Raw genomic sequence first — 18,106 nt, 5'->3', positions numbered from 1 at the left:
CTAATGGCTTCACAGATGCTTTTCTTGTAATGCCTGAAGTCCCCTCAAGATCACCCCTAATTCCTCGCTACGCCCCTACGCATTACTGGCATCAGTTGTTTGTGGCCGTGAAACCAGACCAGAGTAAGGGAAGTTTCCAAAAAATATTTGCCTTGGCAGCTCGGCATTGCGCGGGATTTTATAAGGAACCCCACGAATAAATTCCTTCACTCTACGTCGCCGAGTTTTCGCAAGAATGTGGGATGGCTCTTTCTCATTTCTGCATGACCAGGCAGCCCTCTCGTCATAGTCCACAGATCAGGCTGTGTCGACCGGGTTGAAGCTTCGGCGGGGATGCAGGAGTAGAGGGGGTTGAGCTGATGATGAGAGGAGTGGCACACTTGAAACTTCCCTGAGTGACGCGCCCGGCCGCCGCTCCTCCCCGTGAACAGCGGGCAAAAAAAGTTCCCCCGTTTCACTTTTAATTCTCCTGATGAAACGTTAGTTCGGCGGAGCAAGTTAGTTCTGAGACTTATATTAAACGTTTGTCCTTTCACGCCAGAGAGAAGTTTGGACATGAAAGCACTCAACTGGTAGAAAAGTCACTTGAATCTTTTCCCCAAGTGCGGCATCATGAAGCCACTGCTGCGCTTCAGCGTGTCTATTTGGACTCTCTTCAGCGCGCTGCTCCGGGTAAGAAGGCTTTAATTTATTCACACTTTGCACTTAAATAAACCAGGTGGGAACGTTAGAGATTGCTTCATGGGAAACAACAAAAGGGCCCTTTGTTTGGGAGATGAAGGTCAGTTTTTTTTTTTATCACACCGGTGTTGACTGCACCTGTTGCGCAGGTAGCGGCTGTGCTGTAATGCCATTTACTTACTGCACAAATGGTGCAGCGGCAGACTTATGAGAAAAGTTCATGAAAAATATCAGCAATTACAAAACGATTTCATCCTTGTGACAGCAGCAAAGAAGGTTTGGAGAATGTCACGGCTTACTATAAGATGAATGACGGTCCTTTTATAGTTTTAATTGGATTCAAATTTATGTCAGCAAGTGATTAATACGCCGACCTTCAGCTGGGGAGGTTTAACAATGGTGAGCTATTTACTGGGAGATGTGGAGAGAATATATTAGTTGTAAGGATGTTGGACCATTTTCAGTAGGCCTACTTCCAGCTTTTGTAATAATGGCTGAAATACTCTAATGCCATATGTTGTATTTGAAATAACTTTATAATAATTGTAATAATATCTTTATTGGTCAATTATTTATTCAGTATTGCACAAATAGATATCCATTGACCTGACTTGCCATGTGAGATGTGTTTAAAACGCATTCCTCTGACCAAAGGTTGCATAACAGAACATCAGACCCACCTTCTTGTCCCATTGAGAGAGAGAGAGAGAGAGAGAGAGAGAGAGAGAGAGAGAGAGAGAGAGGTTAAATCTATTGCATTCAGGATATTTTCCTGACATCCTCACCATTCATAAGAGTGGGGACAAATCAGATGCTGTAACTAGCATCTGTGTCAGCAGATGTCTAGGTAAATTGTTTTGTAGTATTCTACATTAAATAATACTAGATTTCCGTGACAATCACTCCGACTTACGTTATTCTGATTAAATTGGAGACATACAAGATGAATTCTTCACCCACAGAAGAGGTGTTTGTCAGGGCTAAAATTTAAGTCCAACTTTCATTAATGTATATATAAATGAACTTGCTGTTCAGTTGGATCAATGTGCTGCAAATCTGATGACCTTGCTCTTCTGTCTCCTCCTGAACTTGGACTACAGCAAAAGCTGGACTGTCAGAACTGGGCCCTGGCAGTAAATGAAGAAAACTATTTTTTTTTTCAAATAAACACCCCAGATGTCAGGAAAACAAATACCAATTTACCGTAAATAATCATATCACTGAACATACTATAACTACTTTGGTATAACCACAACAGCATCAGGCAGGTTCAACATCGCAGTAAATGCAAAATCTGACATAACATTTGATTGTCATCTAGCCCATTGCACTGTATGAGAGTGAATCTTTACATGGAGATTTCTGCAGATACATTTAAGACAAACACAGAAAAACACCAACAAATGAATGTAGAGCAGAATTAGGCAGAAACCCACTGATAATTAACATCTAAAAGAAAGCACTCAAAATTGTTATCACCTTAAATCCTGCCTTCTAGACTCTGAAGCCCTTCAAACTCAATAGCTGAGCCCGTGAAAGAGTGTGCCAGACAGATATAGCATGCTAACATCTGGAGTTGTCATTTTTTACTCACCTCCAACTCACTCTGTAGCCCAGACAATCCCTGCTGCCTACGTGTGCTATTCCATTCCTTCACCCTTATTCTTAGTCTGTTATATTTTATATTTTTATAATAATAAACAACTCCTGTTTTGCATCACAACATGAAAACAAATCGCCACAACACAACAGCAATTCGCTGTAACACAACAGCAAATCACACAACACAACAGCAATTCGCTGTAACACAACAGCAAATCACACAACACAACAGCAATTCTCCACAACACAACATTAAATCACACAACATGAAAACAATTCACACAACACGACAGCAAATCACACAACACGTTGTTATTTGTATTGTTTTACTTCGGTATATATGTTGATATGGCACAATTCTTCTGTTTTCTGATCTGTACATGTTTTTTTTATTTTACACTTGCTTTGGCAATGTAAACATTTACCATGCCAATAAAGCCCCATGTAATTGAATTGAAAAGAAAGAAAAAGGTTGGGAATAGCATGTGGGGATCAGGAATGGAATGAGGTGCAGCTCAGTGTCCCTGTCACTCCTGTAGCCACAACTCTTGTTGGACCCACACTAACTTACCAGTTTATTAGGTACAACTACAGTCTGATGGAATCCAATACACCAGACAGAGAGAGATGTGTCATGGCCTCTTGTAATGTTGAAGACTGTAATTAGTGGAGGCACTGTATTGATAACTAGTGAAAAGTTCTAATAAAAGTTATGTCTAATAATCGGAGATGTTTCTTATGAGGCCTGTTGCTGCCAACTTTCCTGCCTTTTACTCCACAAATGATGAAGCACGTTTTGTTTTTTGTTTTTTTTTGCCAAAGTGCATTACATCAGGAAGTAATTTTCAGGAATGCACAGATAAACTTTTTCTTTTCCCACACATATCCCCCCACCATCCCACATACACACACATTTGGATAGCAGAAGCAGGACATTTCTATTGACTGTGTATTGGTATTCAAGAAATAAGATCAGTATTGGCAGCGATCAGTGCAGGCTTGTAAAAAGTCTAGATAGATTTACTAGTGGAATTAATAATGTGGTGTTCAGAAAAAAATGTAAAATTGAATATCTAAATATACACGTTTCAAATCCTGGTATGATCATAGTGAATAATTATGTAACTCTGTTACACAATCAAATTCTCCGTTCTTCTTTGCAGTCAAATTCGGCATAATAATAGCCACTTCCTGTCTGTCACTGGACACAGCTTGTTTGACAAACAATCTGATGATGATGAAGTTGAAAGAGACCATAGTCAAGATGACTTTGTCTTTTTAGTTGTAGTAGCTTCATTACAGTTGCCGGGGTAAAAGCACAAAGGAAGTTACAATAGAAAAGAGGGAAATGTTATGCTTCCCTGAAAGGACATTTTTTGCATAATGACATTTTCCATATTGCACATCTAGTATTTCCACCGTTGATATCGTTAATAATCCACCTAACTACACGTCTGTATGTTAACTATCCATTTCAAGGTGATTGTTTCTGGTAAGGTGTTCTGTTTAATTTAAACTGATTTCAATTTTAGCTTTAAAAAGGTTTAATAATTGTACATGTCCCGCGACCCTGTAAGCAGGATAAGCAGTTGACGATGGATGGATGGAATTGTACATGTTTTTGACCTCATATTCAGGTAACTGAGTGATAAGCTTGTCTACACCACGATGCCTGTTGTCAATAGTCTCTACATCTCATAGGCTGACTCACCGTCCCCGATCAGCTATAACAGGCTGATTAAACAGTAGCAAGAAAAGTTTAGGACCTTTTTTGTCACATACATAAACAGCTTGTTTAAATGTGGTCCTGTGAATGTATGGCAGAGATTTTTGTTGATCTCTGTTATAACAGGATACTCACCTGATGTAATCAAATTATTACTTTAATTCCTTGTGTGTCATGAATGTGTTTTAAAAGAAGCCACTAACCAGGGCTTAATATTACTCATGCAGCCTTTTGTCCCTTAAGCTAATTAATCACATATAACACTCTTGTCTCTGAATAGGTATATGAAGAGGTAACATATGTGCAGATGGACAAAGGGTATGTAGGGCCTTTTAAGATAAACCAGTATGATGTAGTCAGTTGTGAATCCAGTTGTTCATATAGTAGTCTTACCTTGTCATTCCTGATTAGATTACTGAATTAATTTGTCATTAACAAGTCTTTTTCCGTTTATCTGAGGTGGAGTAGGTTATAGCGCCTTGTAGCCTTGACCTTTTACTCGTCATAACAATGTATAATTGTTTCTTTTTATAATGACATATAAACATGTTTTAAAAAGAAAAGCTTTTTGTTACAACATGAAGAACTGATATGTTTATTTGTTTTTTTTGCTGTTTTAGTAATTGATGCTCCTCCCCCACATTTGTATTTGTATGTAGGTGCATGCAAAGCTTGACACGTATCCATAAATGACCCAGGAAAAGTACGTTGCATGGGTTCTGGTATGGAGTCTTTGTCTGTTCCCATGCCCTGTGTCTTTTTCTCTTTCTCTGTCTGTAGCCTCCTAGCAGCAGACAGAAATGAGAGAATGGTGACATCTTTGTTTTTTGTGGCTGTGGTCTCTGTGTGATGAACACTTGTCTTTCGAGCTAGCTGCTATTATGATGCCTTGCGCTACTGTGAAATGTGGATGATGTGTGATGACTTGATGACGTGTGAGTTTCCCTCTCCAAAATGTGTTCTTTTAACTGTATCCAAATTAGAAAGCACAAGCCTTCTTGTGTCTTACATCCCATAATTGATCTAAAGTACAAAAGTCACAGGTCAAATCCTCCTTTTGTGGTATGCTGCACCCTCCACCCACTCCCAACTCCCCTTCCAACTGTATTAAGACAGTAGAGTTTCAAATTAACATCCCCAAACATGCTGACGTCGACCAGCATTGCAACTGGAAGCTGAGCATGTACAAAATGAACAACAAAGAGTCACAGTTCCCCAGTCCATGTAAATGAGACACAGGCTCCTCTCTTGGCCTCAAAGGCTTTATTGTCAGCAGATTGCTATCGTTTTACCAGAGGCCTCCAAGCAAGTTTCCAGATTAATAACTAGAATTTCAAGTAAGATTTTTATGCCCCATTATAGTACAAAATTACCATATTGCAGGTCTGTGGCAGTTTGTTGGGGTAATTGTTCAGAATACCAAATGTAAGCTGTTCTGAGGCACAGTACAGGATGACAATGTAGAGATGTTCAGTATATGAACGAATGCATCTTTATCAATGGGTCTAGGGTCACGTTGGGCAGGAGCCTATCCCAGCATACACTGTCCTTTAGAGTCTAGATAATAAATAAATGTATAGTCACAGTTTCTTTGATAATTAAAAGGCAGTAATTACACCCTTGAATAAAGTACAAAGAAGCCAGTCACTAGTAAAACAAAACCTACAGCATGCTTTCTCTGTTCTTCCTTTCCTGCAGATGAGTGCACTTCAAACATTACACTGATTACGTGTCTATGATCAGCATAATGGCCCAGCCCTCTGTTTCTAGAATCTGTGGGTATGGATATGTATGCATTCATGCACATGTTTCTCCTGTTGCATGGCCAGCAGTGTTAGGAGGAAGCTCTAATGGAAAATGTGTTGTTCACAGATGGAATCTGCAGCCAGCTGCTCAGGACTGTGCTGGGGACAGTAAATACCACGTCACACATTTGCATAGTCTCTGATGTGGCCAGTGATAACAGCAGCTGGACTGTAGTGTGGGAGGCTGATACTACACCTGAAGTCAAATAGACTCGCTGTTAAAGTTGCCGTGCGCTGGGAGCTTTTGGACACAGTCGATTTTTTTAGACACGGCTTTTTGCATTTTTTTAATGATTGTCCCTATGGTATTCCACAGGATGACACTCAAATTGAATCTTGCATGGTTTTGTGCCATTTGTATTCTCACAGAAATGCTATTACTTTCAAATGCTATTTTACTGTTATTACAAGTTTATTTGACCGGGAACACATATAATAAACATATTCAATACTGGTACTTGAAATTTGACCAGTCCCCGGACAGGTGAACAAAGATACAAACTGCACATACATGTACATAGTCACAGGATCATATGGAAATAAATAATATACTATACAGAATACAAATCTATAAAACACATACATTTAAAGCAGTGGTTCTCAAACTGGGGGCCATAGAGCCATTTTGCCTGTTTTGTTAATGAGGGTTCTGCGCAATATCTTAGCTGTTCCTAGGACTGCACTCTTTTGGACAGAGACCTCTGCTGTTGTACCTGGAATCTGCCGGAATCACTCTCCCAGTTTTGGATTCACTGCCCCCAGGGCTCTGGTAACCACTGGCACCACTGTTGCTTTTATTCCCCACATCTTTTCTAGCTCCTCTTTCAGCCCTTGGTATTTTTTGAGCATCTCATGTTCCTTCTTCTTGATGTTGCTGATGCTTGAGATTGCCACATTTATTGCTGCAGCCTTCTTCTGCTGCTTGTCGATCAACATGATATCTGGTTGGTTAGCCATCACCAGTTTGTCAGTCTGGATCTTGAAGTCCCACAGGATCTTAGCTCGGTCATTCTCAACCACCTTAGGAGGTGTCTTCTGTTGTGACCTTGACCAGTCCATACTCATGGCAGATGTTCCTGAATCAGAATCAGAATCAGAAGGAGCTTTAATGCAAGTAGTGTTTTACACATACACACACAGTTTGCTTTGGTGATAAGGTGCTACACGTAGACAAACATACAGTTGACATAAATAGATGCAGAAGTATTTAAATATGGAATAAACAGATGTAAGTTATATAAGAATAATAAAAGGATAGAGAAAAATAATACAACTATTTGCGATAGAACAACGTGGCAGATATTTACATGCGCATTACTCTGGTTTGTGTTGTGCAGACGTATTCCAACGGAAGAGAATATTGTGTACATAAATATATAAATTGACAATATAAAAAAATTGAAATAACAATAAAACAACAATGATTAACAATTAACAACAAATATGTGCAATGTACACTATGCCAGCTACCTGGTTATAGCGTTCCATGTACGCTGTTCCTGCCTGCATTTTGCACCCTGCTGTTTTGTGCTGTACTGTCTCACGGGCATCCTTGCACAGTCTGCAGCTGGGGTCCTGCCTGGTGGGGTAGACCCCAGCCCACTGAAAATAAAACGACCCCAAATGAGTAACTTTAACAAATCCTTGACACAGTTTCTTCTTGTCCAAGTTTTCCGTTCTCTCCCAAAGAGCCACACTGTTGAGTCTGGTTTGTGACATGGTGTTTCTCTAACTTTTAACTTTTTACAGCTTAACTTAACATCTAAAGATATGGTTGATTATTATCTTTAGCTAACATTGCTAACTTTATTCCTTAATTTGCTTCTATTTTGTCATATTATAGAGCAGTGATATTGGATAGCCTAGGTTTAATGTAATTTACATGCACTGGTGCTTTTTATACAGGACATGTGGTTTTGCCATTGTTCGATTGACATGGTGTTGCGGGTGTTAAAAGTTTTTAACATCTGTCCCCACCACTTTTCAACACAAAGTGACGCCCTTGAAATCAAGTATATTCCTTTAAACCCTCTGAAGGAATGGACAGTAGAAAAGGTCAAACATCATGCACATTATTCAGGGAAAGTGAACAAGACCGTGTTACAAGAACGTGTTGCTTGATAATGTAAAACAAACACAATGGTGTAGATTGGTGTGAGAGAACTACATATGTCACACTACAGTGTACAGTGTGTCAAGTCATGTTTTGGCAGCAGCAATTCTCTAAAATGGCTTTAAGTAAACCGAGACCAGTTTAAACGAGACAAGCCTTGATATATTAGCCAATGTTGTGTGTGTCTCTTGTCTTCCTTTATTTGACCTTTAATGAGTTGGAGGAATAAAGTACAGCATAGTGCTTAACTTAAAGGTCCTTATGTTGTTTGAATCTGTTATCAGAGGTCTCTGGGTGGGCTCAGGAAGGGCTGGGAAGTTATGTTAGAAAGAAACAATAGTAGGTCAGTCATGAGCTACTGAGGGAATGAACTTTAAATAGACAAGCTGTCAATTTATGAGAAGCTAACAGAAGAAAGTGAGAATTGCAACTTTCACTGATCTCGCCACACATCATACTGTATGTGATGTTTGGGTCAGGAGATGAACTTCTGCCTTTTGAAGTGGAAAGTTGTCAGAGAGGTATTTGCTTGTGACGTGCTTTTGAACATATGTACACACACACACAAAGATACACACACAAGCAGTCTTTAAAGCTGAATTCACAGACAGAAGTGAATGTTTTGTAGACTCACTTTGATCTCACTATGACTGTGCCTGACTCAAATAGTTAAACACATGCAGGAATGTTAGTTGAAAATGTCCCAAATTATTGATAAAATAGTGTCATGTCAAAATGTTTAGCGGCCCGGCAGACCCACACAGGTCATTTCCGTTACTCTCCCAGTTAGATGTCTAGTCAGGTTGAAGTTAGTTGAAGGTGTACAATTTTATGGCAACCAAATTCCATGAAATAATAACTGTGATACAGGTGTAAATTATTCCACCTTAACAGGTGCAACAAAGCGAACAGGTAACCGAGCTAACAGAGCTGTCAATCAAGCACTGTCCATAGGAGCATAAAAAAACATTTTATTTGGGAATGAACCATTGTCTTAGCTTGCCCACAATTTCGAATGCTTCATTTGACTCCACCAATAACATTAGGATTAAAATATATTTACAGGTGTTGTAGATATTACTGAACTCTCATTTGAAAAGAAAACACCACCTGTGCCACACAGCAGGCTACCAGTTGCAGCTAAGAAAAAAAAGTTCTCTCATGCTTCTCTTATTATCCACACACAAACTCCATGGGGGTTTACCTTCCATACACACACACACACATACACACACGCACACAGTTTGGTTTGAGGAATCAACTTTCTCCACTCAGCAAGTCAAAAGAGGCGCCACCAGCAACTCTTTTACATGTAATGCAGCTTTGCGTAATTCAAGAAGCAGGAATGAAATATTGTGCATTTCTTTTGTTCTTGTTTTCATTCCAAGTTATCAGATTATGAGGAGCTAAGGTGAAAATGACTGCTTTTGAATTGAAACAGCTTTTAAGGTGATTTCTTTGTGATTCTTTGATTGTTTTTTGAGTGTTACTATGGAGGAAGGAACTGGGGCGTTATCGGGAGCCAAGCAGCAATGGCAGACTGTTAGGAATGAAAGGGAATCAGAGAGTGGCAGGCGGGCTGCCTTAAGGGTTGATGTAATGTTTATATAGTGGTCAGTACAGCCATTTCCTCCTCCTCCTTCAGACAGGCCGAGTCAAAGGGCAGAGATACAGTACACAGGGCAAAGGGGTCATTGGCGTGGGATTCCCAGCCAAGTATCTTTCACAATGAGCAGTAAATATTGCTCCTCAAGTGAAAGTCTGATGGTTGCAAGCAGTAACACTGGAGAGCTTCTGTTGTAACTGTGTAGTTCTTGAGATAACTGTGGGGCTTTGTACTAGCAACCAGAAAAATATTGTACTCTTTTTCTTTTAGTGGCTTCAGTAAACACAAGTACCATCTTCTTGGAACACATATTAAACACATATCAGGTAGAAAGAAAAGCAACCACAATGAATTGCCCAATAATCCAAGTGATCCTATAAGGTAAGAGAGAGGGTTAAATTAGGGAGGGAGGATGAGCAGATGGGTGGAGCTGAGTCCAGTGGATGCGCAAAAAAAAAGACGTCTATTATGTGAACTTCAGTATTTCTAGGGCAGTATTTCCCAACGGGACTTTGCGCTTGGATTATTTCTCCTCTCTGAGTGCTTTAATGGCTTGAGACGTCGTTTTGTTTGTTTAGTCAGGAGAAAATAAGTGATACTTAGGAAGGGCGCCAAGGGAAATAAAACAATTTAGAGTCATAGCTCAGAGAAAGTCACATCCCTAGAGGTCAGCTTGACATGAATATTTGTATGAAAACATGAGATTGGCATCATATTAAGACCCAGCTTTCACGTACTGGTATGTGACCTTTATCATATTTTTCTGGAGCGGTTGAGCAAGCAGTTTTTCTATCTGGTTTCAAGATCTGAAGTTCAAACTATGTTTATGTAACACTGTGTCTTTCACCACACAACTTTAAATACAGCTTACTGAATATACCTAAACGTATCTGTTGTGGAGGTTTAGAGTTCATTCTTGACCTTGGAAACAGCCGTTGAGAAAACAATCTCACCACAAGGCCGTAGTGGTAGCAGCTCTGGAGCTTCTGATCATATCACATGAACCTCATCAGCAGATTGAGTTTGTCGGGTTATTATCCAATTTTAGGTGTTCGAACTTCCTTCACTTTCAGGACATCTCTTCCATGTTTGCTTAAAATCTAAGGTTCAAATGTAAAAGTATCCGTTGGAGTGTAGTTAACTGGTTACCAATAAAAAGTGGTCTGATCCAACTTGAAACACTGAATCTTAATGTGTTAACGTCAGATAGACTCAGTAAGCTCCGCTCTTTGTCAGCTCCATGATAATATCCTTAATGCTGAACTTTTGTCTCCCCTTCTGGCAGTGAGAGTAACTACACAAACCCTGTTGACACATGCTTATGATGTATGCCAGGCTTGTTACAAAAATACAGACAAATGTTCATAGTTCCAAGATAAGAATCCATTATTTAGGTAGAGTAAATGTAACAGCTACTTAGTCACTAAAAGCTAGAGCTGGGGAGCTTGGTGATCATTTTCTGTGGGTTCATTAAGGCAAGTGACCTCTGTCATTACAGACACTCATGTAAACCATTTTAAATCATAACTGTTTTATCATTTGAAAGTGTCATGTTTTTGAAGTCTACCTAGGTTAGCATGTGAAGCCGTGGCAACCTCCTTTTAACACTAACACTTTGACAAAGCGTTTTACTGGCAAAGCATTAACACATTCCTTAAATGCAACTTAACCTTATGTCCTTTTTATTTTTTGGGTTTCTTAGCTGGTGCAACCCCAGCCCTCTAGTGTACTGCACTTTTATAACTAAAATTATAGATATGAATACATTTTGTCATCACTTGAAAACCATCTGCTATGGAGGAAATAAAAGTGTGTCACTAACTTACGAATTGTGAGAAACTGTCTAAAACCCATTTACACGCTCTCTTCTCTATCTCTCTCTCTGACAAGGGTGTTAATGTGAAGCTTTCTCACGCTAACCCACTGCACAATCAGCAGAAGCAGAATACTTCCTCATACAGGCTGTTCCTTCTGCTAATGTAAAAACCCCAACCAAAGTAACAGGTTTTATTTTTTTTTTATCAAACTACCTACTAACAGCCACAATAACCCCAACAGTAAGGGTCGGTTAATGTTTTAGGTTTCAAAAAGGCTGTCAAGAATCAAATACAGACTGTGTACTGACGATGGTGGATCTCAACACACAATATATTCTATAGTACTGACCTTCTCATATATTATGTAAACACCCATCACCAGTACTGAAAAGTACAAAAGTACTGAACCCTTGAACTCCTTATTCACCACTGTGTGGCACCATCTAACTTCAGAAAGAAGAATGAAGTCCCAGAGGACTGGAAGGAAGAGAAGGGTCACAGTTGTGAGTAGAAAAAGAAAAGTTAAGGAAAGGACGCCGGTCTCCAGGGACGGGTGGGTGAAAGAAGCAACATTTAATGCAGAATGGACCTTTTCTTTCTCAGTTTCCTGGTCTGACGATTTTCTATTCTATTCTATTTTAATTTCTAGTTGAAATTTTCTTTATTAGCATGAATACAATTACATTTTTTTACAATTGCTAACATCCTTTTGCCTAATCTGTAGTCACATGTTTTAAACACAATTAGCCCTACATCGGTCTGTTCAGGATCATACCATTACAGTTTTTTTCAATTGCTTACAAGCGTTTACCTAAACTTAAGACACTTTATCGAAACTCTTAACACAGCAACACACCTACCTCACAAAATTAGCCAAATAGTACATTTTCTGCTCAAAACCACCTTTTGTTCTTTAAACACCAACTCTACATTTCAAAATGCAAAGAAACATTCTCTACTTACACAAACTATATCAAATCACAGCAAACCTGACCCAAAATCAAATCATTCTGTGAAAACACTAACACGTTTTCTTTCCAAGAGGAACACATCAATTAATTATAGCACAATGACTTTCTACCTTTTACTGGAAACCACCCTACATTTTTGGCAACAAATTATTTTATGTAAAAGGGACTGAGTCATCTTTACTTTATGGAATGCAGAGTAGGAAAAAAAGTGACAGAATTACAGAATTAAACGCTTTCTACAACATGAAATTGCAGCCAGTAATCAACAAATAATCCAGCCTATGTGGGTTTTGGTACAAAATGTGTAAAAATACTTTCAAATACGTTTACGTTCCTTCTTGGCCACTATGGCCAATGAACACCACCTGGCTCTGCCATCCCTAAGCACAAAGCAATCTCAGTCCCGGCTGTTCTCATCTGTAACACCACAATGGTGAAACAAACTACCCCATGCCATCAGAGCAGGGGCGTCCCTCTCTAACTTCAAGAAGCCCATGAAAACGTCTCGGGTTACGTATGTAACCCTTATTCCCTGAGAAGGGGAACGAGACACTGCGTCGGTGACGACACTATGGGAACGCCCCTGGGTGTGGCAGGGCTGAACTATGAATGAAACTACTCCAATCCTATTGGTGTTACTAGAACGGTAGTGTGTGACGGCGTAACCGGAGGGGGTATATAAGCACGCCGGCACATAGGACACATTAGCCCTTTCTATGAAGCAAGGCACTCCTGGCGGGGTGAGGTGTGGTGGACCGACGCAGTGTCTCGTTCCCCTTCTCAGGGAACAAGGGTTACATACGTAACCCGAGACGTTCCCCTTCGAGGGAACTCGAACTGCGTCGGTGACGACACTATGGGAACGAGATACCCACTTAGGCCGCACCGAAACCACGCCTGCCCCCAGCGTGCAGAACCTGACGGCACGACTAGGAGGAGAGCGCACGGGTGCCGGGTGCAGAAGGCAGGTCCAGACTGTAAAACCGGATAAAAGTGTGAGGGGTGACCCAGCCAGCCGCATCACACAAATCCTGGAGTGACGCCCCTGCGAGGAGGGCCCTAGAAGCCGCCATGCCTCGAGTAGAGTGCGCCCTTACGGCCATAGGTGAAGGCAAACTGCGCACCTGATAGGCCAGGGAAATAGTCTGAACGATCCAGTTGCTGATGGTGTGTTTAGAAGCGGGGAGCCCAGCCTTGGGGGACCCAAAACACACCAGCAACTGGTCTGCTTTCCTCAACCGGGAGGACCTCAGAGTGTAAATACTCAGTGCTCTGACAGGCCAGAAAAGATGAAGTCTCCCGTCCTCCGCCGTCACATGAGGTGGGGGATGAAACGCCTGCAGCACCGTGGACCCTGCCAGTCTGGCCGGAACCTTAGGGACATAACCTGGACAAGGGTGCAGGATGGCCCTGACCCTCCCCATTTCCTCCATACAGACAGGGAACGAAGGCATCCGCTCGTAACCTGTATCAGACGGAGCGGATTTCCCCTCGGGGAGAATCCCTTGGATTTTAGCCACCACGGGGAAATGTTCGCGAGGCTTCGCCAAGCTTACGCGAACTTCGCCAAGGGGACCACACCCCCGCGGCTGGTGGCCGGTGTCCCGCGGGAATCCCCGGTGGCGCCCTGAAGCGGAGGACCGCCAGGGAAGGCTCGCCGGTGAACCACGGTTTGTGAGCCCAGTCGTGTTCCGGCTGCCGCCCCTCGGGGCGGACAGATCGGCGAGGGCCTGCCGGCGGCTAGCGCGTCCCGAGCGCTGAAGCGGTGATTTTGAACCGAAAGCCACATAGGTTGAATTATTTGTTGATCACTGGCTGCAATTTCATGTTGCTAATAAAGGTTTTACTTCTGTAATTCTGTCACTTAACTGAATTACAAAAAACAATGGATTTCACATTGGCTGCTGTATGCAGGTAGAGCTGAAACATGAAAAGTAATGCAGTTTTTGTAATGCCATCAACTGTTGGACTCTTGGAAAGAAAACTTGCTAGTGTTTTGACAGAATGATTTGATTTTGGGTCAGGTTTGCTGTGTTTTGATATAGTTTGTGTAAGTAGAGAATGTTTCTTTGCATTTTGAAATGTAGAGTTGGTGTTTAAAGAACAAAAGGCGGTATCTTAAGTTTAGGCCTCTTAGCAATTGAAAAAACTGTACAAAAGTATAAAAGTATCAAAGTATTTTGAACAAGATTTACAATGTAATCATAATTCTGAATGTAAGAACTAAACAGATTGTTTGCACATCACTACATAATACTCAGTCATGAAAGACCAATTGTTGCCTTGTTTAGTATAGTTTAATTAGGTACACCCAGCTAAAACAATTGCAGTCTAACACAATAGGAGGGAGACAAGCTAAGCTGCGGAATTTGTCTCTCAGTCTGTTGCATTGGAAATAAAAAACAAATCAGAATTTTTTACAACATAATATTAATGCAGAACTAGAATAATGTGTGAAAACTGCTTAAAACAGTTGGTATATCTAATCATTCTGTAAAATATTTCACAACCTAACAAAGTCGCAATAATTTGTTTTTTTAAAAAACATGTTAAATATGACAACAATGTGTAATAAAACCTATTTTCATGATAGTTGTAATGAGAGCTGAAATTGATAGTCGATTAGTTGATTTTCAGAAAAATAACTGATTAATCATTAAAATTATTCATTCAGCAAAATACCAAACATTTCAGCTTCTTCATTGTAAAGATTTGCTGCTTTTCTGTTTTATAACGTTGAAAACTTAATATCTTTGGGGATTTGGACTGTTGGTTAGACCAAACTTGACATTGGAGGTCACCTTGGGCTCTGGACATTTTTCACAAAATTATTAGTCAATCTACTTTGTGGTACTGTTGAAGTGTATTGCATTAATACAGTACTGACTGTGACTCAGCTCAGCTGGATTCAAGTCAGGATTGATCTTCTCTTCTTCATACCCTCCGAGATACTCGGAGCGAGCAAGTACTGCTTTTGCCCTGTCCAGCCCAACCTTGAATATAGCATTTTATTTGAAAGTACAATCTGATTTGATTATGTGTGATGCAGGACTGCTGTTAAGTCTATTCTGTCATTATTCGGAGTTAATGATTGACCCTATCTGTGAGCATGATGCAGTTTTGAGCAATGATGTCATGCGTTTAATTTTTAGCTTTGTGGTCAACAGACTGAAAGGCAACATGTCAATAAGTGACTCTGGGCTGTTTAAGTTTTGGCTAATAAGTAATGTGGAATCAGAGGTGTGATACCAGGATACAGGTGATAACCACAGTAGAAATATAGAGTTAGAGTTGTGTGGATACATGGGTGAGTGTGTGATATTAGTCTTTGCTGTGGACAAGGAGGAAGAATCGTTAGTCTTTGATCCTACAAGGAGGAAGAATCGTGTTTACCTGAGGCCACATAACATTACCTGAGGCCATATAATTATGATAATGGTATGGTAATACCTGACCATCAGGTATTATTATTATTCTAATTCCTTGCACTGGCAGTCAAACACTTTTCATCAGTAACAGTGGGACGTTATCCCATAATACTAGTAGTAGTTTTGATGAAAGTGTCTTGATGAAAGTTTAGTTTTCTCTTCTGTTTCTAAATATATGAAGTTTATAAATATTTATAAGAAGTTTGGATTTTCTAAATAAAAACAAAATTTTTTTACAGACTGATTCCAGTATGTTTAGAGTTGCGATACTTATGTTTGACTGCATTTTAAACAAAATTAATTAATAAAGAGGCCGGCGCAGTGGTTAGCGCAGTTGTCTAACAGCAAGAAAGTTGTGGGTTCAAACCACGATTGCCCCGGCCTTTCTGTGTGGAGTTTGCATGTCCTCCGCATGGGTTCTCTCTGGGTTTTCTTTCCTCCCACCCTCCAAAGACATGCAGGCTAGGTTAACTGGTGTCTCCAAAGTTGTCCTTACGTGTGGATGTGAGTGTGAGTGGTTGCCTGTCTGTGTGTGGCCCTGCCTTTTGCCCAATGTCAGCTGGGATTGGCTCCAGACCCCCGCGACCCTGTACACAGGATAAGCGGTTGACGATGGATGGATGGCTGAATTAATAAAGAACTAGGGGTGGATATCAATATCTGTGCCTGCATCTTGACCCAGGGTTACAAAAGCCTGCTGTGAAACAAGGAAAAGTTACAAATTTAACAGTTTTTGCTAAATTGACTGATGCCATGTGACACTAAACAGGTGTTTGAATCTAGTTGATGCTCTGAAACTGTTTTAAACTCAGTGCTGACCTCTACTGGTGCAACATTATTTACTTAACTTTTCTCTGTCCTCGTCTCTACAGATCTCCCAATCACAATGTGTCAGTAAGTACACTGTTGTGCTGTTTCTTTGTTTTATTTTATGTACTATATTTTGGTTAATTTGTCTCTATATAGTTAAAGAAATATAGGTTCTCACACAATGCCGTATTTTGTGTTAAATATAGGCTTGTTAATTACATTGCTCCTGTCAGATCTGTAATATTATTACAAAATATTTTTTTGCTAAAATATTTGTGCTTATTTCTTCTATTGGTCTTGTTTGTCTTCTTGTTCTTCTATCTTTTAGGTCAATGTGACAGCACTCAGACAGAAAACTTAACAACAACAACAACAAGTATAACATATGGAAATGATCCAAACTGTAACTTATCCATTGGGAACAATATCTCTGGAAACGGTTCGATAACTGGTTTGATTCCTGGAACAGTCTATCAAATCTTCATTAATTGTTCCAACTGCTGCACAAATACCACAACAAGTAAGTCTGTTTACTTTGTTGAATCACTTATATCCAAGACCTTAACCATGTCTACAACAATGACTTTATACAATATAGTACCTACAGCATGGCTGCATTGATTGTAGTTCGTATGATTACAAACAAAACAGGTCTCAGTATGAATAAACCACATCTCAAATACAAAGATTATACTAATGATGAGTGGTTCGGAGCAGAAAATATTAATTCTTATTAACGACTTCTCTGTCACTCACAGTGCCTGAAGTAGTCAGGAATCTCACTGTCACTGGTTTTACAACATCCTCTGTGTCTCTGAGCTCGACTGAACCAGAGGGAACGAGCTCTTTCTATGGAGTACAGCGGACTAATGGCAGTGTAACTGAGACTGTAAATGTGACTGAAACATCTACAACCATAACTAACCTGACTGCTGGTGTTCAGCATAATGTAACTGTCACTGCAGTGACAGGTGATGGTCTTACTGACGGACAGACTACCACTCTTTCCCAATACACAAGTAAGTAAGAGTTCAAATGGGGCTCACACTGTCAGCTATCCTGCTGAGGACACCTGGTGGAGAAGACTCTCTGCTATGATTTCATCTTTTAGCTCAGAGCTGTACTTTATGTGCTGGATCTGGGTTGTAGCTCTGGACATTGTTGATGGCACATCTTCTTGATGTTGTGCAGATTTCAGGAGCATTTGTGTTGATGTGACAGACAGGGTTTGATATGTCTTTGTTAGTCATGTTAGCAACATGGCTCTAGGGATAGCAATCTTGGTCTCATGTTATTGCGATGATGTTATTTTTAATCTTATGTCCATTATGTTCACCTCTTTGTCACTCACAGTGCCTGATGTAGTCATGAATCTCACTGTCACTGGTTTTACAACATCCTCTGTGTCTCTGAGCTCGACTGAACCAGAGGGAACGAGCTCTTTCTATGGAGTACAGCGGACTAATGGCAGTGTAACTGAGACTGTAAATGTGACTGAAACATCTACAACCATACACTATACAACAAGCACTATACTACACTAGTGT

General features: G+C 40.3%; 1 protein-coding gene across 1 annotated transcript in view; it reads left to right on the top strand.

Moving 5' to 3' along the window:
- The first annotated feature begins 536 nt into the window (after window positions 1-536).
- The window catches only part of LOC123961626 (receptor-type tyrosine-protein phosphatase beta-like), a 36,452-nt gene continuing 18,882 nt past the window's right edge, over window positions 537-18,106 (top strand). Inside the window, exons 1-3 of the mRNA XM_046037144.1 lie at window positions 537-672; window positions 16,622-16,643; window positions 16,888-17,079. Of these exons, the coding sequence (XP_045893100.1) occupies window positions 613-672; window positions 16,622-16,643; window positions 16,888-17,079 (274 nt within the window). The 5' untranslated portion in view covers window positions 537-612. The remainder of the gene's footprint in view (window positions 673-16,621; window positions 16,644-16,887; window positions 17,080-18,106) is intronic.

This window comes from Micropterus dolomieu, linkage group LG22 (assembly GCF_021292245.1).
Source record: "Micropterus dolomieu isolate WLL.071019.BEF.003 ecotype Adirondacks linkage group LG22, ASM2129224v1, whole genome shotgun sequence".
In the NCBI taxonomy this organism is placed as follows: Eukaryota; Metazoa; Chordata; class Actinopteri; order Centrarchiformes; family Centrarchidae; genus Micropterus; species Micropterus dolomieu.
This window is presented reverse-complemented; position numbering and strand designations above follow the sequence as displayed.